Below are 21,228 nucleotides of genomic sequence, written 5' to 3' on the forward strand. Positions count from 1 at the left end.
ACAGTTGAGACACCGAGCCACAAACCCAACTATATCTTTCTTCATCCGTCTCCACCAATAGTGCTACCTCAAATCCTGGTACATCTTCACGGCACCCGGATGGATGGAATATCGCGAGCTGTGGGCCTCCTCAAGAATCAACTCTCGAAGACTATCTACATTAGGCACACATATCCGGCCCTGCATTCTCAACATGTCGTCATCACCAATAGTCACATCCCTAGCATCACCTCTACGAACCCTATCCTGAAGAACGAGCAAGTGGGGGTCATCATACTGACGCTCCCTGATATGGTCATAAAGAGAAGACCTGGAGACCACACAAGCCAATACCCGACTAGGCTCCAAAATATCCAATCTGACAAGCTCGCCTGCTAAGGCCATAACATCCAATGCCAAAGGTCTCTCTGCTGCTAGAAGATATGTTAAACTTCCCAAACTCTCTGGCCGACAACTCAAAGCATTGGCCACTACATTGGCCTTCCCCGGATGGTACAAAATAGTGATATCATAGTCCTTAAGAAGCTCCAACAATCTCTGCTGACGCAAATTAAGATCCTTCTGCTTTAACATATACTGCAAACTCCGGTGATCAGTATAGATCTTACAATGAACCCCATACAAATAATGATGCCAAATCTTCAAGGCGTGAAGAATGGCTGCTAACTCAAGCTCATGGACAGGATAGTTCTTCTCATGGGTCTTGAACTAGCGCGAGGCATAGGCAATCACCCTACCCTCCTGCATCAAAACACAACCAATGCCTATCCTTGAGGCATCATAATACACGGTGTAAGAACCTGAAGTTGATGGCAGAACTAACACTGGAGTTGTGGTCAAAGCAGTCTTGAGCTTCTGAAAGCTCTCCTCACACTCATCCGACCACCTGAATGGAGCACCCTTTTGGTTCAATTTGGTCAAGGGCGATGCAATAGATGAAAATCCCTCCACAAAGTGACGGTAATAACCCGCCAAACCAAGAAAGCTCCTAATCTTCGTGGCTGAGGACGGTTTAGGCCAATTCTGCACCGCCTTTATCTTCTTCGGATCCACCTGAATACCGTCGCTAAACACCACGTGTCCCAAGAATGCTACTGAACTGAGCCAAAACTCACACTAGGAGAACTTTGCATAAAGCTTCTCCTCCCTCAATCTCTGTAATACAATCCTCAAATGCTGAGCGTGCTCCTCCTAGCTATGAGAGTACACAAGGATGTCATCAATGAATACAACGACAAATGAGTCCAAATAGGGCTGAATACACTATTCATCAAATGCATGAACGTTGTTGGGGCATTGGTCAGCCCAAAAGATATCACCAGGAACTCATAATGGCCATATCGGGTCCTGAAAGATGTCTTAAGAATATCTGAATCTCGAATCTTCAGCTGGTGATAATCGGACCTCAAATCAATCTTGGAGAACACCCTCGCTCCCTGAAGCTGGTCGAATAAATCATTAATATGAGGCAAAGGATACTTGTTCTTGACTGTGATCTTGTTCAACTGCCTGTAATCAATAAACATTCTCATGGAACCATCCTTCTTTTTCACAAATAGAACCGGTGCGCCCCAAGTGACACACTAGGCCGAATAAACCCCTTATCAAAGAGTTCCTGAATTTGTTCCTTCAATTCCTTCAACTCCACCGATGCCATACGATACGGTGAAATAGAAATGGGCTGAGTGTCTGGCACGAAATCAATACCAAAGTCAATATCCCTGTCAGGCGGCATGCCCGGCAGGTCTACAGGAAACATATCCGGAAAATCACGTGCCACCGGAACAGAATCAATGACAGGAGTCTCTGCACTAACATCCCTCACAAAAGCCAAATAAGATAGGCAACCCTTCTCAACCATGCGCTGAGCCTTCAAATATGAAATCACCTTACTTGGTACATAATCTACAGAACCGTTCCACTCAACCCTCGAAATTCCCAGCATAGTCAACTTCACCGTCTTAGCGTGACAATCTAGAACAACATGATATAGAGATAACCAATTCATACCCAATATCATATCAAAGTCGACCATACTGAGCAGCAAAAGGTCAACTTGGGTCTCTAGACCCCCAATAGTCACCGCACATGACCGATATACGTGGTCCACAATAATAGTATCGCCCACAGGAGTAGATACATGAACAGAAGAAACTAGAGACTCATAGGGCATATCCAAAAAATGGGCAAAATACGAGGAAATATATGAATACGTGGAACCAGGGTCAAATAATACTGAGGCATCTCTGTGACAAATTGAGATAATACCTGTACTCACAGCATCTGAAGCAATAGTATCTGGTCTGGTAGGGAGGGCATAGAAACGGGCCAGGCCACCCCCTGATCTGCCTCCCCCTCTAGGGCGAACCCTAGCTGACTGACCTCCACCCCGAGCTGACTAGGCGGGTGGTGAGGTACCTGGTGCTGTAGTCGGAGGCTGACTCCTATGCTGAGATAGACCTCCATGACAATGAGGACACTGCCTACTGTTGTAGGCGGGTGGTGAGGTACCTGGTGCTGGCGGCAAAAACTAAAGGGAACCCCTAGCACCAGGATAATTGGTAGAAGAACCTGGCATGGAAGAGCCCTGAACAGGTGTAGAACGGGATGAGCTCTGAGCTGGAAGGGCACTAAGTGATGAGCGTCCCTGATGAGAACTGTGAGAACCATGGCTAGATAATGGACCACGGTGAAATGGTCGAGCTGACTGATCCTGTCTAAAATGACAACCTCTACCGTGCTGGAACTGACCCCCAAAAGGAGCGCCACTAAATCCACCCTGACCACGAGGCCTCTTGGCCTCTCTCTCAACCCTATCCTGACTGCGAACCATCTCAATCTTCCATACAATGTCGACAACCTCAACAAATGTAGCACCCGAAACCCGCTCCCTGGTCATGAGCAACTGTAGCTGATAAGTAAGGCCACCAATAAACCTCATGTGGGAACCAACCAGATAGCATGATGAGACAACTTAGAGAATCGCATCTCATACTATGTCACAAACATATCACCCTGGCGAAGCCGCTCAAACTGTTTGCGCAGCTCCTCTCTGCGGGATCGAGGCACGAACTTCTCCAAAAAGACCACGGAGAACTACTACCAAGTAAGGGGTGTTACGCCAACAGGCCTACACCTCTCTTAAGTCTCCCTATGAAACCCCACAAGTCTCCAAAATACTAGCAGTACGGAGTATCCTCTGACACCTGTCCAAAAAGTCATGAGCATCCTCTCTCTTTGTGCCACTAAAAGGTGGTGGCTGGAGTTTCCCAAACCTCCCCAACCTACACTGATCATCCTCAGGCATAGCAGGAACCACATAATCCTGAGCAACTACAACCGGCTAAGCTGGTGGTGCCTCCAGTGTCTGAAGTCCCAGAATAACCTGCTCGAGCGTGCGAGTGACGGGAGTCTGAGTGCCTCCCCTGGCCTGAGAAGTGGCTGCGACCGTCGAAATAGAGACCTCCTGAGCAAGGCCAGTACACACTGTCAGAATCTGAGCTAGGGCCTCCTGAAGGCCTGGAATCATAATAGGCACAGGTGGTGCCTGAGCTGGTGCATCAACAACTGGAACCTAGTCCTGATCGGGGACAACCGGTGGATCAGCAGGTACTACCCCAGCTGCTGTATGGGCTGCACCTCTGCCCCTACCATGACCTCTACCACGGCCTCGGCCTCTCACGGCCCTAGCTGGTGGTAATGGTGGCTGGCCCTCCTGAACGATAGTACGAGTCCTCACCATTTGTAAGAGAATGAAACAACAAATGTTTAGTTACTAGAATCAACAGATTCGCACGATAAGAATTCAAGAATGTGGAGTTTCCTAAAGGCTCTACAGCCTCCTGAAGATAAGTACAAACGTCTCCGTACCGATCCGCAAGACTCTACTAAACCCACTCATGACTCGTGAGAGCTATGTAACCTAGGCTCTGATACCAATCTGTCAAGACTCAAACTAACCCCTGTCGTGATGGCGCCTATCGTGGAACTAGGCAAGCCGACTCATTTCCATAACAAACTGATATTTTTATTTCAAAGACAATTCAAATCTTATTTATCATAAAAACCTTCGTAAAGGAGTTCCAATCAAAATAAAAGTGCGGAAGGAAAAGCCTGACATCGGGGTGTCACTAGTCATGAGAATCTACTATAATCCATCTAACAATATCAAGCTAACTCAGCCTGAAAAATAGCTAAATACAACTAGAGAAAGATAAGAGAGAGAAGAGCAGGGGCTGCGATCGCCAAACAGCTACCTTGCTATCTCCAAGAAAATCTGCAATCAAAACAATCAATAACTATTACCGTGTCCAGCTACACCTGAATCTGCACACAAGGTGCAGGGAGTAATGTGAGTACACCAACTCAGTAAGTAATAACAATAAATAATGACTGAGCAGTAGTGACGACCAATAAAGCATATAACGTTCATATCAGGAAATCTCAGTAAAATACCACATGCTTTTAAAAATCAGGATTTGAATCAAACATCTCGTTTAAACCTAGTTCCAGTAAATATCATTTAAAGATGTTTTTCAACAGTTTTCAAACAGAGAGAAATGCAAAGGTGAGCAAAAATGATGAAATCATAAACAGCCCCTCGGGCAAAACATCACTCATATATATCCCCTCGGGCAAACCTCACAATCACTCTTGCCACTCGGGCATACCTCACAATCACTCATGCCTCCCAGTCACTCGGCACTCGGCACTCGCACTCAGTAGGTACCTGCGCTCACTGGGGTGTGTACAGACTCCGGAGGGGCTCCTTCAGCCCAAGCGATATAATCTGCACGAACAACTCACGTGTTGTATGGACAACTCACGTGCTATAATAATAAAGTATGTTGCAGGCGGGCAGTCCCGATCCACACTCATCCTCACAAATCATGCCCTCGTCCTCACTCAGTCATAAACCTCTCAAGCCACTCGGGCATTTCAGTAAAACAGGGCATTCGGTCCAAAACATTTATATGCATCAAAATAGAGTCATAAAACTGAGTTACACGGTAAACAAGTATAAACATGACTGAGTATGGATTTTCAATCAAAAACAATGAGAGGATGGTAAGAAAAATCCCCTAAGGGTCCAAACAGCACTGGCGCAAGGCCCAAACATGGCATTCAGTCCAATTTACAGAAACTCTTTCTAAAACATATAAGTATCATATAGTTTCAACAAAATATGCAACTTTACAGTTGCTACGGGACGAACCAAGTCACAAATTCCCAATAATGCACACCCACACGCCCGTCACCTAGCATGTGCATCATTAAAATAGTAGAATGATACAAAATCCAGGGTTTCGTACCCTCAAGACTAGATTTACAATCGTTACTTACCTTAAACCGGTCAAATCTATACCCTGTAATTCGCTCGCCTCTGGACTCAGCCTCCAAATGCTCCAAATCTACCCACAATCAGTACAATTCCATCATTATATGCTAGTGGAATGAATTCCATAAGAAAAGCTACAAAATTAGACCAAAACCCGAAATTTGCTCAAACCTGGCCCCCGGGCCCACGTCTCGAAATCCAAAAAAAATTATGAAACTAGAAATCTCATTCACTCACGAGTCTAACAATACCAAATACATCAAAATCCGATATCGTTTGGTCCTTCAAATCCTTAAATTACTCTCCTACAATTCCAAGCCCTAACCCCTCATTTTCACTAATTACAATGATTAAACAACGGAAAATCACCATATATACAAGTATTAGGGCTCAAGTAACTTACCTCAACAAAAACCCCTTGATTCCCTCTTCAAATCTCTCCCAAAAGCTCCAAACACCGAATAGAAATGGTGAAGAATGCACCAAAATTCGCGAAGTGTGCAATATGTACCCTCTGCCCAAGCTCCTCGCACTTGCGGCCATTTTCTCGTACCCGTGCGACTGCACCTGCTGTCCATTGAGCCGCACCTGCGTAACTCACTTACGCACCCAGACTCTGCATCTGCGGCAAAACTGTCGCACCTGCGAAGGCGCACTTGCGCGTTTCCTCCGCTTCTGCGAAGCCTGCCCAGCATTACCCTTTTACGCATCTGCGCCCCAGGTTTCGCACCTGCGGGATCGCAGATGCGATACTCTTCTCGCACCTGCGCATCCTGCCTAGTCCAGCATTGACCGCACCTGCGAACTCCCCACGCGCACCAGCGGCCTCACACCTATGACTCTTCCTTCCGCAGGTGCGAAAATAGCAGAAGCAGCAGCTCCAGCTGCAAATTCCAACTTCGAAAAATCCGTTAACCACCCGAAATCACCCTGAGGCCCTCAGGACCTCAACCAAAAATACCAACAAGTCATAAATCAACATACAAACCTAGTCGTACTTTCGAATCACTCAAAACAACATCCAAATACCAAATTACCCTCATATTCAAGCCTAAGAACTTCTAAATTTCCAAATTCAGCAACAGATGCCGAAACCAACCAAACCACGTCCGAATGACCTCAAATTTTGCACACACGTCACAAATAACACTATGAACCTATTCCAACTTCTGGAATTCCATTCCGACTTCGATATCAAATTTTCCATTGCCTACCGAAATAGCCAAATTTCCAATTTTGCCAATTTAAGCTTAATTCTACCACGGACCTCCAAATAGCATTCCGGACGCACTCCTAAGTCCAAAATAACCTAACAGAGCTAACGGAACCATTAGAATTCAAATCTGAGATCGTTTACACATAGGTCAACATCTGGTTCACTTTTCCAACTTATGTTTCTACTTAAGAGACTAAGTGTCTCAATTCACTCAGAAACCACTCAGGTCCCGAACCAAATAACCCGATATAACATAATATAGCTTAATAACACAAAAAGAAGTAGAAATGGGGAAAACGGGGCTATAACTCTCGAAACGACCGGCCGGGTCGTTACATTAGCACTCAAATATGTATACTCTTGTCAATACGTAAGTTTTGATAAAAACTTATAATATTTACCTTGAGTGTCATTCTTCCAACAAGGTTTAAAATAAAATTTCATAAAATGGCATGACACTACATATGCAACATAATATTCTAGTACATGGAGACATCCGTACATGTTTGTCCCCACAACCACGAAAGCACATTTGCAAATAACTTATGTATTAACTTGAAACATGCTTTTAGAGAAAGTCCCTCAAGAAGAGTAAGTTTTAATCAACTTACCCTGTATTCGCTTTATTAACATTCTCAAGATTTCAATCTTCCTCTATCTTTCCAATGTTTATTAAAATGTTCAACATCACCAACAAGTCGATATCTATAATTAGATATCCTAATTACATCAAAATATGACCTAAGATATTGATCAACATCCATATATGGCTCACAAGTTGGCTACAAGCCTCCAAAAACTCAAATCGCCAAATAAATTTACATGCTAGACCATTCAACTTCATTCTTATGTTTTAATACCCATTCGAAGTCATTAATGATACTACATCAATTGACAATTGCCACCAAGTTACTATTCATCGTCTTCCATAATCAACACTTACAAAATATACAATTCAGAAGATTACTTAGTTGATCACTCCATCTTTTGCTAACAAATAACTCCATAGGTTCATTGTATCCATAAATTTCAATCACCAAGACTACCATTCATCTTCTCTCTTATTTTCTCAAAAGTACTATTCATGCCATGAACTAGAGTTTTTTAATCCAATCTTTCAACCATTAAAACTTGTAACAAATACTTCTAACTACTCATAAGAAACGAGTTTGAAGCATTGGAATTACCTCTAGTAGATCAATCTTGAAAAATCATAACTTTGGTGATTTTCGCGTTTTTCTTTTTAGGATTTGATGATGAAATCTAGCATTTGGATGCAAGAATAATGTTAGAACTCATGTATATTGAGTAAGAATCAACCCAAAACATCATTAACAACTTACCTTAGTTGGTTGGACTTGATTTGAGCTCAAAATCGCCCCTTCACCTCAAGAACCCTAACCCCCAAATACTCAAATACTCCCCTCCCCCGACCTTGTATTTATAGGCCCAGTTTTCTGGGTTACGGATGCGGCCCTGGATGCTTCGCATCCTAACTTCACTCCTTTTTGAAGCTCAGATGCGGACCTGGACGCTATGGCAGCACTTCACTGCCAGCCTTTGGTAATTTAGTCATAACTTCTTGTAGAAATGTCCAAATAACAAACTATTTGAAGCGTTAGAAACTAGACTTGATGATAGGTTTTACATCACATAACGCCTTATATATATGTAGATATGCTCATTAAAAGTTGAGTCTTGTGCGTACTCATTTGGAACTTTAGTCTATCATGTTATTTCCATCTTCACTTGGACTTAGGGCTATCCATAGACCCAGCATCACTTATAATATGCCTCGTACACTTATTATCATATCCAATTGATATCTATCATATTAATAGTCCTCGTCTACAGATAAAGTAATATAATTAGTGCACATTAACTTTCTTAATAGTGCTTAAGTACTTCAAACTTTTTCGGGGTGCTACATTCTCCCCCACTTAAGAACAGTCATTCTCGAATGTTTTACAAGTCACTTATAAGAATAGAGTTACCATCCTTTTACCTTCAACCATTATGCATAGGCACTTATGACTACATGGGTCTTATACTTTCTTTCCAATATCTCAACTTACTTATGGCCCTTAAAATTTGGCTATCTTTACAAATTCTTAAAAATTTTGGTAGAGTTTCCCCTATAACTAGGACTATCCAAAAACTTTAACCTGTCAAAACCAAGCCCCCACACAGGTGCCAATAACAATATCGCTCAACAACCAATAATACACAATATAATGTACCATCTTGACCTCATTCGGCCGTACATATACCATAAGTGCATCAAATGTAAATCTTTAAAACTTTTAACTTGTAACATATATGAATACCATTCAATATCAACAATTGCTACTATACATAGCTCCCATATCATTATTATACATGCCTGTATTTTCTTTAGTCATGCATACATCAAGTTGTACCTGAAAAGTATCTTCAAATAAATCAAAAATCTCTCTGTGATTGGACTTCCTTAATAAACACTAACTTATTTTCATGCCCCTTTAATTTCTTAGCTTGATCAAGGTAATATCTCATAGTTTATGAGATCGAAGTTATATTGCCCATTTGGTATCTGCAAAACTTATTCATTACGACTCGTAGTCTCAAATTTTCCTTATAACAAATACTTTCAAATTAGTTTGTTGTCCTTTATGAATTCTGTTTTCAAGAAAAGACTTGCCACTTAAAACTAATATTCTCTAATCATCAAACTATTTTGGAATATTCTTTTATTCCTTCCAAAGATTAATAAGATATTTGTCTCAGATTTATCCATCATATGATAATTTCATACCCCCACTTCCGCTCATACCTTTAGAGCTCGTGTTAGATTCATAATTTGATAACTATTGTTCCAACAAATTTGCTCTAAAAATAATTCAACTCACTTCGTTTGAGATCATGACACTAGTTTGCCACCTACTCGCAGACATCCATCTTCTAATTTTTATTTCTTAACTTTTACCAATTCCTTGACACAATTGAGTATCTTGTGATATTTTTCTATCAAAAACTTGGGATTGCATTTATTTCCATGTGCACCATAGACATGCTACCATATCTCGTAAGCCTTCAACAATTGAGAGGCATTGTTATCACGATGGTACTTGCACCCTTTTAATATTAGTGCTCTTTTTTGAACTCATGCCCTTTACTGGCATATTTTATTTTTGTATAGAAGAGTCTCTTCTCATTCAAGAATGCGCATTACATTACCCTTTTCTATTTCATCTCGTTCTAAGTGTGCACATATTAAAATACCTTCTTATTCTACTTAATCCCACGTACAATTCAAAGTACTTTCTTGTTCTCCGCCAACACTTGAATCTAATTCAAATCACACATGTCCCCAAAGTTGTAGGAATACACTCGAGTTGTTCATTAAATTTTTGACTATCAGACATAACCTTTAACATCCCTGATGCAGAACATTGCAAGTATTACTTATAATGAGTCTATGATTCTCTATAAATACTTTATGGTAATTGTACTTATTCCATCATGAAGTTACCAAAGGTTTTCTCTTCATCTTAACTCTAGTAAATAAAATATCTTATTTCTCAAATCATTACCTTTAAGGTGAATCTTTTCTGTTCAGATGCTCCCCCACTTAAGAGTAAACGCAATTCAAACTCTTACTTGCCACTCGAAGTCATTATTAAACTTTTATCTCACATAAAATTTTTCATTGACAATCAATTTGTTCACCCACTACAATAGGCTATTTATCCCTTCCAATTAGAAATCTCTGTTTTACCGCTTCAATCTTTCATCGTACATTGACTTTTATTTCATCATTATATCGAAATACTCATTATTCTCACAATAGGATAGATTGGTTATACTCATAGGAACTTTCTTTGTTCATTTTTGTATCCAAGTATCACGTCGCTACTAGCTACAACATATATTGCTAAGGGCCATTATTTTCCGCCCTTACGACATCTTTATAGTTAGCACTTCACTCTTTCATCTTCACTCTACCGTTGAAATCTCTTCTAATATTTCACCTTTCAATCCATACTCTAATACAGTTCTAGCAAGTACGGCTAACTTGCGCCTCTCATCTCATGCTTAAATATGCTGAACAAGTGTAACTCCCTTAGGCTAAATCCACATATCATTATATAACTTTTCACAGCATATACCATCTTCACAATGCCACATGTTAGAATTACACATCCTATCTTTATGCCACCATCATGTTCTCAAGCCGCATATATAAATGAGATTTCATAGTATATATCTCTAAAATTATATTTCTTGCTCTTAAGTCCTTTCATGAAACTTTATTTTGATGGTATCCCACCGAGTAGGCTAATACTTATGATAAAGATGGCATGTATGTAGGGTCTTATTACCTCATGTCTTCATCACAATGTGATAATTATATACTTACATATTTTCACATTCTTCATGGTATTGTTGACCTCGTCCATACACATCAATGTAGGGATTTATGACATATTATCATGTAGTCTTAGAATTCTTGTAACTTCTCAATCTCCAAATCCGTACCATAACCATTTTCAATCATTGTTTTGAGCCTTACGTTATACACCTTATATGTATAACTTTTCAATAACTTTAACTTAGCCCATGAGCCATTTCTATATTTATTCTTCTTGAATCATAATGATTTGTTCACTCACAAGTTAATTGCTCCGTCAATATCGGGCACATATAGAGTTTCTTTGAGATCATTCTTGGAAATTCTCAATTTTTTTTTTATCATTTCAATAGAATAAAATAAGACATACCTCGACTAGAAAAACTCAAGATTATCATTCCACGTCATTTTCTTTTTCTTCTCTAACAACCTATATTGTTTCTTATAACCTCCAAGATTATGCCTTTTGTGCATCTTATGCCTTAATATTTTCACGCTTACCCATTTAAGTTCACATACTTTATCCTCGCATACCTTTTTATGCATAATTAGAGATTGACTTTTATTTGTATCACATTCATCATTTGGAGGAACTCAAGGTTGTCATGCCCATCTTTTACATATGGCATGCTTCGTCTATCCTCAACTCGTACTTACACGTGGCACTTTATTTCTTATATATCACTTATATTACGTATGACACAATCTTGGCAATAACCTATCATGCTCAGAGGAAACCTGGTGTCTAGTATAATTAAGGTTCATGTCCCTCATCCTGTAACATTTCCTTTTCGAATGATCAAGAAAGTCTTTTTCTTTTTCTTTTGGGAATGTGTCTTTGGTCATTATTGACATTGTCTTAACTATGCCAAACTTCTTATGAGTCATACTAAGTTTACCACAAACTTGAATGATTCACATTCACTTATCAATTAGATCCATATCACCTCTCTATATCTTGTCATGATAATTTAAGATGCAACATCTTCCTTTACAATATTCTTTTTTTTGTACCTTTACTAAACTCGTTAATGGTGATTACCATAGTAAACAGTCCCTCCAGCATATGTTTGTGGTGGGGCCTAACATATGTGCCCTTATTCGCATCCTTTAGTAAAATTCTTTATAAGTCAGGACACCATCTTGACAATACTAGCTGACATCATCACATTATTTTCTTCCATGATTTCTCAGTATTCGACTGAAAATTCTTATTTACCAAAGTAATGTGTGTTGACTGTATCAGTCCCAATCTATTCTCAACTTATCCTTCCATTTTGAAAAAATCTGATACTTTCTGGCCATTAGCTCAAATATATCGTACTATAACTTGAACATTGAGCTTCATTTTCATCACTTTTAATATCTTCCTCAACAGGAAATCAATACGATCGAGAATCCGTACTCTCACTTCAGGCACAAACGCACGATATAGAGTATGAAAAAAATGAAACTCCTTAGATGTCATTGTAGCCTCCCCGATATAAGTGTGGCCGGCAACACACTGATAAGAGGGACTCTACTTGACACGACTCCATAGACTTCCTAGGACTCGACTTAGAACCTAGTGCTCTGATACCATGTTTGTCATGACCCAAAATCACGTGACCGGCACCCGGCACACTACCCGACCTGAGCGAACCAAACCATGTAATGCACCCAAATCATATGCATGAAAACCAATTTAACTGCGGAAGCTCCTTAAAAATTATATACAATTTCAAATTAAATGATAAAATATTTTCTAATTCTAAATCACACATGATGCCTTTCATAATAATAACAATGAGACTAAGTAAAATAAATATATTTTCATGTATGTTGTGTACAACCCCGTTACTACAACCTTTCATAACTATCTATGGAGCCTCTATACCAAAGAATATAACAAACGGTTGGAGTAATTCCAACAAAATAAAATAAGGAAGAACATGATAGCTACCACAAAATAAAAGTGGTGCCTCAGAATACCTCCGAAAGAGAGTCATCCTAGCCTGGCCGCATGCCAAGTATCATACATCATCCTAAAACATATAAAGTAAGCAGGGCCCTGGGGGGGGGGGGGGCTAAGGCTGAGTACACCAAACGGTACTCAATAAGTGTCATAGACGCTCTCTAACTTAAGTTCTTGGGACAAATTTTATAAACATAATGCACCAATATTTGATATAAAATGATAAGTAATTTTATCAATTCACGACCATTGTAATTATAAATAACAACCAAGTGAAATATAAACCACAATATAAACTTTTAAAATATTTACATCAATCAAAGATTTTGGATAAAATCATACAAAATCATTCCATTTGCTTTAAGTCATCGAAATCACTTTCGGCTCCTTAGGCCTAAGCATAATAAAATCATCCTTGCCTTTCACTGTGAGTACTATACCATCACCGTCATAAGAAGATCAACTAGGTTATGTACCTAGCGGCAAGTATCATATACCATACTTGCTCAGGTCGTCTCATCGTAGTGCCGTATGAATCGACTCAGCCATGCTAATAATAGCACAAAATAGTACTCTCTCGAGGGAGAGCCCTCGGCCGTAGTCTATACTACAAAGTGTCCATCTACGCCTACACTGGCACGTGTAGTTTCATAACAACAAACACAATATATCCGAAGTCAATCTCGGTGAACACAAGTAACTCCCAAAATATTTGGTACTTTAAAAATAGATTCATAGCATAGTAGCCTCAAAGGATATATTTTTATCAAATCATAGCATTTATAGTAAATCCAAATTATTTGAACAAAATTTAAATAAATAACCTTTTAGATGCTACAACCTTTATCAATTTAACATCAATCTTTAAAACATACCACAGGTGCCATTTTGTTCATCAATTTCCAAAAGAAATAGTTTCCATGAAAACTTATCTTTAGCACTCAAATATGTATACTCTTGTCAATACGTAAGTTTTGATAAAAACTTATAACATTTACCTTGAGTGTCATTCTGCCAACAAGGTTTAAAATAAAATTTCATAAAACGGCATGACACTACATATGCAACATAATATTCTAGTACATGGAGACATCCGTACTTGTTTGTCCCCACAACCACGAAAGCACATTTGCAAACAACTTAAGTATTAACTTGAAACATGCTTTTAGAGAAAGTCCCTCAAGAAGAGTAAGTTTTAACCAACTTACCTCGCTTTCGCTTTATTAACATTCTCAAGCTTTCAATCCTCCTTCATCATTCCAATGTTGATTAAAATGCTTAACATCACCAACAAGTCGATATCTACAATTAAATATCCTAATTACATCAAAATATAACCTAAGATATTAATCAACATCCATATATGGCTCACAAGTTGGCTACAAGCCTCCAACAACTCAAATCGCCAAATAGTTTTACATGATAGACCATTCAACTTCATTCTTATATTTTAATACCCATTCAAAGTCATTAATGATACTACATCAATTGTCCATTGCAACCAGGTTACTATTCATAATCTTCCATATTCAACTCTTGCAAAATATACAATTCGGGTGATTACTTAGTTGATCACTTCCATCTTTTACTAAAAAATAATTCCATAGGTTCATTGTATTCTTTAATTTCAATCGCCAAGATTACCATTCATTTTCTCTCTTATTTTCTCAAAAGTATTATTCATGCCATGAACTAAAGTTTTATAATCCAATCTTTCAACAATTAAAATTTGTAACAAATACTTCAATACTTCTAACTACTCATAATAAACGAGTTTGAAGCATTGGAAATACCTCCAGTATATCAATCTTGAAAAATCACAACTTTAGTGATTTTTGTGTTTTTTGCGGATTTGATGATGACATTTAGCATTTGTATGCAAGAATAATGTTAGAACTCATGTAAATTGAGTAAGAATCAACCCAAAACATCATTAACAACTGACCTTAGTTGGTTGGACTTGATTTGAGCTCAAAATCACCCCTTCACCTCAAAAACCCTAACCCCCAAATACTCAAAATACTCCTCTCCCCGGACCTTTTATTTATAGGCCCGGATGCGGCCCTGGATGTTTCACATCCCCACTTCACTCCTCTTTGAAGCTCAGATGCGGACCTGGATGCCATGGCAACACTTCACTGCCAGCCTCTCTTTCGGACGCAGCCTCGGATGCTTCACATATGTAGACTCCTCCGCCAGCCTTTGGTAATTTGGTCATAACTTCTTGTAAGAATGTCCAAATGACAAATAGTTTGAAGAGTTAGAAACTATACTTGATGATCTTTCATTTGATATGTTTTACATCACATAACGCTCTATATATATGTAGGTATGATCGTCCAAAGTTGGGTCATGTGCATACTCATTTGGAACTTTAGTCTATCATATAATTTTCAACTTTCCTTGGACTTAGGGCTATCCTTAGACCTCGCATCACTTATAATATGCCTTGTACACTTATTATCATATCCAATTAATATCCATCATATTAATAGTCCTCGTCTGCACATAAAATAATATAATTAGCGCACATTAACTTTCTTAATAACGCTTAAGTACTTCGAAATTTTTCGGGGTGCTACATCATCCTTCACAAAATCCACTCAATTAACCTTTATGCAGATATTGTCATCTTCTACAGTGAATAGATCAGCGTAGAAACTGCGAACTTCCTCTTCATAGACTTTGGAACTCTGAACAGTAAAGAGATGAGTCCACTTCTGAAACTTACAGATATCAAACACCTGTCTCATGCCTGACATGTCAATAATGTCAACGTCAAACACTCTGCCCCCACAACATCTTTTTCTTCATTAGGTTTTCTCTTCTATCAACTTTAGACACTTACACTTTGGCTTTCTTGGAGGAGCCAGGTTCCTCTTTGTCACTTGCCTTTCTCTTCTCAGATTTCTTCACACTTTTCTCCTTCTTCTCAGACTTACTTTTCTCACCAAAATCTTTTTGTCCAACACTCTTCTCTTTTTCAATCTCAACACCTTTCACAGACAAACGTTCTCTTGGACTTCACAATCACAGACTTCTTAGAGGATTTACGAAGAAGGGAAGCAGGTTCCTCATTCACCTTTTCGTCCTCAACATCCACAATATTTTCCGGAGGCAGATCCTCCTCATTCACTAAATTTTTCCCTTTCACCAACCTTCTTCTTTTCTTTTTCTCCTTATTTATTTGCAAAGCACTCTCAAGAGCTTCTTTATTCTGCTTCCTAGTAGTGGGTCTTTTAAGAACGGACTCTTTGGGGACTGCCCTACCACTTCTAGCAGCTATAAGCTGTGTCACAGGCATATCATCATAATACTCTTCACTTTCATTATCTTCCTCTTCAGATAAGGGCTTCATCTCAGGAATCACAAAATTTAATGGAACTGCATCTAGATGAGAAGAAGGAAGAGGGTCAGTACTGTCCATGGGTTTTTTAGTGGAGCATGGAGTTTCATCCCAAGTAGGAGCAGAGTGCTCTTCGTGGGTAGAGGGAGCAAGTCCCTCTGTTGGCTCCCATGTAGTACTAATTGGTACCAATTCTCATTGAGGCACCAGTTCCCCACTTCCATCCTCATTACCCTTTTCTTCCTCCTAAGTATTTGCACTCACATCACCAAACACATACTCCCCAACCAAACCCCCTTCAGTAGAAATAAACAGCATACTCTCTATATCTTCCTTCTCACTTACATTCAACAATGTAGAATCAGTAGAGGCAAGAGAGGCGTTACCTGATGGTGATGTAATATTCAGATCAAATGTTAGAGAAGAAGGAGTGGTAGACACACAAGATGCTTCACCAAGACCAGTAATAGCCTCTTGGGCTACAATTACTTCCCCAATTTGATGACACATCATTTATTCCATGTAGCAGAGGGAGAGTTTGTCACAACAAACGTTTTGGGATTTGATTTTTCCAGCTACAGTGAGAACCAGAACTCGATGGAGTCGGAGAAGAGACAATGTGTGGTTGTTGGTCAAAGATGGGTTGTTCACTGGGTGAAGGTGGAGATGCAGACTCAAACTGCTATGCTTCATGAGATGAAGACACAGTAGGAGTAACAATGGTGGCTTTAGGAGACTCTGGCTTTTGAGAAGACATGGTAATTTTTAAGAACAAAGACACAAGAAAGAGGGTTTTTTGAGAGAGGAGGGAAGTTTGATGGCTTTGATGCCGACAGTTGTGCGAGAGACAAGTATTGTGGGGTTATTTAGAGGGGATAAGGGATCGGTTACAATTGGGTGCAACAGACTAGGTAGACGGGTCGGTTTGTAATGGGTGTGACGTTTGGGCTTAAAAAGGTGTGAGAGAAAAGGCAGACACATTTTAATGATGTGTCACTTTTAGCAGTTTTAAAATGCGTATGAGTGTAAGGACTACTAACATGAGTCAAGAGAATCAAGTTTCCTGGCTGATTTTTGTAAATATGAGCCTCATCCTTCTACCAAATTGCAGTATCATTAGCTACTTGTTTTCTCTGTAATTGCCATGCATGTTTACCTGTAACGGTATAGAATTGAGTTAGAAATTACTAGAAAATACTTTTTAGTAGTTTACCTTCACATTCCTTCATAGCCAGTTATTGAGGGACCAGGTTCTCAGTTTAATTTTATTAGTCCCAACTCCAGTCGATTCTTTCCAAAATGCTCTCTGCTCAATGCTTTGGTGAAGATATCGGCTACCTGGTCCTCTGTTTTGCAAAACTTCATGCAGATGAGACCTTTTTCAATGTTGTCCCTAAGAAAATGAAGTCGCACATTAATGTGCTTTGTCCTCTTATGCTGAACCGGGTTCTTTGCCATGTTGAGAGCACTTGTGTTGTCACACAGTAGTGGCATACAATCATAAAACACATCAAAATCTTCCAGTTGTTGCTTGATCCACAGTAATTGAGCACAACAGGAAGCAGCTGCCACATATATAGCTTCTGCAGTAGAGAGAGCTACAGAGTCCTGTTTCTTTGTACCCCATGAAATCAAGCATGATCCTAGAAAGTGTTCCATCCTAGATGTACTCCTTCTATCCACAAAATAATCAGCATAATCAGCATCATCATACCCAATTAAGTCAAAATTATCTCTTGTGGGATAGTAGAAGACCAAGTCCTGTGTTACTTTGAGATACCTCAGAATTCTCTTAGCAGCTTTCAGATGAGATTCTTTTGGACTTGATTGGAATCTAGAACATAATCCCACACTGAACACAATGTCAGGTCTGCTAGCTGTGAAATACAAGAGTGAACCAATGATACCCCGATACATGGTTTCATTCACAGGGGAACCAGGTTCATCCATGTCCAGATGAGTGGATGTGGCAATAGGAGTATCAATAGTCTTTGAGCTTTCCATCTCAAACATCTTCAACAACGACAACAACAACAACAACAACAACAACAACAACAACAACAACAACAACAACAACAATCCAATATAATCCCACTAGTGGGGTCTGGGGAGGGTACTGTACCCCTACCCTGGGGTAGAGAGGCTGTTTCCGATAGACCCTCGGCTCCCTCCCTCCAAGAACTCTCACCTTGTTCTTGTGGTGACTCGAACTCACAACCTCTTGGTTGGAAGTGGAGGGTGCTCACCACTAAAGCAACCTCTTCAGAAGCTCTTTAATGTATTTCTGCTGACTTATCATCGTTCCCTTAGAGGTTTGCTTAACCTTCAGACATAGGAAGAAGTTCAGTTCCCCCATCATGCTCATCTCAAACTCACTTCCCATAAGCTTGGAAAACTCCTCACAAAAGGAATCATTTATTGCACCAAAGATGATGTCGTCAACATAAACTTGCACAATTAGCAGGTCCCACCCTTTTTTCTTCAAAAAGAGAGTGTTATCAATTTTCCCTCTTATAAATCCATTCTCTAGAAGGAACATAGACAACCTTTCATACCATTCAAAAGGGGCCTACTTTAAACCATATAGTGCCTTGTCGAGCTTGAATACATGTTCAAGATGCTCATGACTATCAAAGCCAGGTAGTTGTTTGACAAAGACTTCTTCCTTTAAATATCCATTCAGAAATGCACTCTTGACATCGATTTAGAACAATCTGAATTCCATATGAGATGTAAAAGCAATGAGAATCCAGATGGCTTCCATCCATGTAACTGGAGCTTCTTTCTTCTTGATTATAACCTTGAACCACCAATATGGCCTTGTTTCTTGTTGTATTTCCTAACTCAAAAAGCTTGTTTCTGAACACTCACCTGTATCCAATAATAGTTCTATCTGAAGGTCGAGGAATCAGGTACCACATGTTGTGCCTCTCATATTGATGGAGTTCATCTTGCATAGCAGCAATCCAGTCAGCATCTTTCAATACTTCCTTGATATTTTTGGGCTTAATTTGAGACAGAAAGGCTGAGAAGGCAAACATGCTTCTTGTCTTTGATCTAGTTTGTATCCCTAAATCAAGAGGAGTGGTCACATTCTGGAGAGGATGTGAGCTTTTGTGCTTCCAGTTGGACACCTGAATCTTATTGTGAAAAGACCCAAGCTCCTCTGAGTGGGATCCATAATTTGCATCCATAGACGAATGAGTGTCACTTGTCTGCTCAGCATCAGGAGTTCCTTGCACTGCATCAACAACTTTGCTTTCTGCTTCAATTGCTGTAATTGAGGAACTAGATTCCTCTAAACCAACAGGAGGTTCTTCTACATCTTCTTTATTAGACTCATTGACCTGACTCATCAGATCTGCCTTCCCGTTTGCCATATCAATTACTTCTCTAAGAACCTTTGAATGTTCTTCGTCTAGATCATTCTTATCATGTGAATCTTTCCCACTTAAGTGGTGTGATTCATCAAAGATTATATGTGCGCTTTCTTCAACACATTGAGTTCTTTTTTTGTAGACTTTGTATGCTTTGCTTTGTGAAGAATATCCAAGAAAGATTCCTTCATAATTTTTGGCATCAAATTTTCCCAGCGCTTCCTTACCATTATTAAGAACAAAACATTTACAGCCAAATGTTCTCAGGTACGTCAGCTTGGGTTTTCTCCCGTTTCGCAATTCATACGAGGTCTTGTATAGGACGGACCTGATCATGCACCTGTGTATCAAATAGAAGGCAGTGTTCACCACCTCAGCCCAAAATCTCTTTGGTACACCACTGTCAATTAGCATCGTCCTTTCCATGTCTTCAAAAGTCCTATTTTTCCTCTCTACAACACTATTTTGTTGGGATGTTTGGGGAGCTTAAAAATTATGACTTATACCATTTTCAGCACAGAATTCGTCAAATTTTGCATTGTCGAACTCTGTACCATGATCAGATCTTATGCTTATAACATTATGGCTCATCTTCACTTGAATCTGCTTCACAAAGGCAGCAAAGACTGGAAAATTTTCATCCTTGGTTCTGAGGAACAAGGTTCAGGTGAATCTAGAGTAGTCATTTATAATGACAAAGATGTATTTCTTTCCTCCTCTACTGGGCACCCTCATAGGTCCACACAGATCCATATGGAGAAGATCCAGTGGCCTTGAAGTGCTTACTTCCTTTTTTGGCTTGAAGGAGGACCTGACTTGCTTTCTTTCCACACATGCTTCACACTTTGTGATCCTTGAACTTTGACTTTGGCAGCCCACGGACCAGGTCCTTCTTGACTAGCTTGTTCGGCAAGGAGAAACGTGCATGTCCCAATCTTCTATGCCACAGTTCAACATCATCATCCACGACACTCAAACATGTAAGATCCCCACTGTTTAAGGACTCAAAGTCAGCAACGTATATATTTTTGAATCTTTTTGCCACCAGAACCACTTCACCAGTCACAAGATTGGTGACAGTGCAAGACTTTGATAAGAACTCCACTTTGTGTCCTTTGTCACAGATTTGAGAGACACTCAGCAGGTTGTATTTTAGGCCATTCACATAGTACACATTCTCAACTGAGTGAGTGGGTGTCTTCCCAACTCTTCCAACTCCCAAAATGTATCCTTTTTTTCCATTGCCAAAGAAAACACTCCCACCTTGCAGGGTTTTGAGTGAAAGGAAATCATTAGTAGTTCCAGTCATATGTTTAGAGCAGTCGCTATCCATATACCATCTTTGGTTGCTTTCCTTCACTGCTCCCTACACAAGAAAAATCAGATATTAGACTTTGGAACCCAAACAAGTTCGAGTCCATTGTAGTGAGGAAAATGGCAAATTAAACTCCTTCTTGTCCAAGCAGGCATCACACGTTTTTATTGTAGGGGTCAGGTTCCCTAGCAATAGATACTTTTTCAAAAACTTTGTTTTTCTATTGGGACTAAAATGTAGCTTTACATGAATCTTTAAAATGCCAGTGTTACCACAATGAGTGCAGAGCCAG

General features: G+C 39.6%; 2 protein-coding genes across 2 annotated transcripts; both read right to left on the reverse strand.

The window, feature by feature from the left end:
- Window positions 1–16,926: 16,926 nt before the first annotated feature.
- On the reverse strand, window positions 16,927–18,248 carry LOC142169082 (secreted RxLR effector protein 161-like). The gene is made up of 2 exons (XM_075230285.1): window positions 17,583–18,248; window positions 16,927–16,986 (listed from the first exon to the last, which is right to left on the reverse strand). Exons 1-2 carry the CDS (start codon window positions 18,246–18,248, stop codon window positions 16,927–16,929), a joined length of 726 nt encoding a protein of 241 aa, XP_075086386.1.
- A 244-nt stretch (window positions 18,249–18,492) lies between these two features.
- On the reverse strand, window positions 18,493–20,047 carry LOC142169083 (uncharacterized). The gene is made up of 2 exons (XM_075230286.1): window positions 19,116–20,047; window positions 18,493–18,790 (listed from the first exon to the last, which is right to left on the reverse strand). The coding sequence occupies exons 1-2, from the start codon at window positions 20,045–20,047 to the stop codon at window positions 18,493–18,495; spliced, it is 1,230 nt and encodes a 409-aa protein (XP_075086387.1).
- Window positions 20,048–21,228: the final 1,181 nt, after the last annotated feature.

This window comes from Nicotiana tabacum, chromosome 14 (assembly GCF_000715075.1).
Source record: "Nicotiana tabacum cultivar K326 chromosome 14, ASM71507v2, whole genome shotgun sequence".
NCBI lineage: Eukaryota > Viridiplantae > Streptophyta > Magnoliopsida > Solanales > Solanaceae > Nicotiana > Nicotiana tabacum.

What these genes read in the sequence shown, in the direction of transcription:
- LOC142169082 (XM_075230285.1), bottom strand. Translation starts at nt 18,248, where the DNA reads ATGGAAAGCTCAAAGACTATTGATACTCCTATTGCCACATCCACTCAT. An exon ending in TTTGCAAAACAGAGGACCAG is followed by an intron (nt 16,987 to 17,582) that starts GTAGCCGATATC and finishes TCTTCTCAAAAG; the next exon opens with CCAGAGTCTCCTAAAGCCAC.
- LOC142169083 (XM_075230286.1), bottom strand. Translation starts at nt 20,047, where the DNA reads ATGGAAAGGACGATGCTAATTGACAGTGGTGTACCAAAGAGATTTTGG. An exon ending in AGAACTATTATTGGATACAG is followed by an intron (nt 18,791 to 19,115) that starts GTGAGTGTTCAG and finishes ATGGTATGAAAG; the next exon opens with GTTGTCTATGTTCCTTCTAG.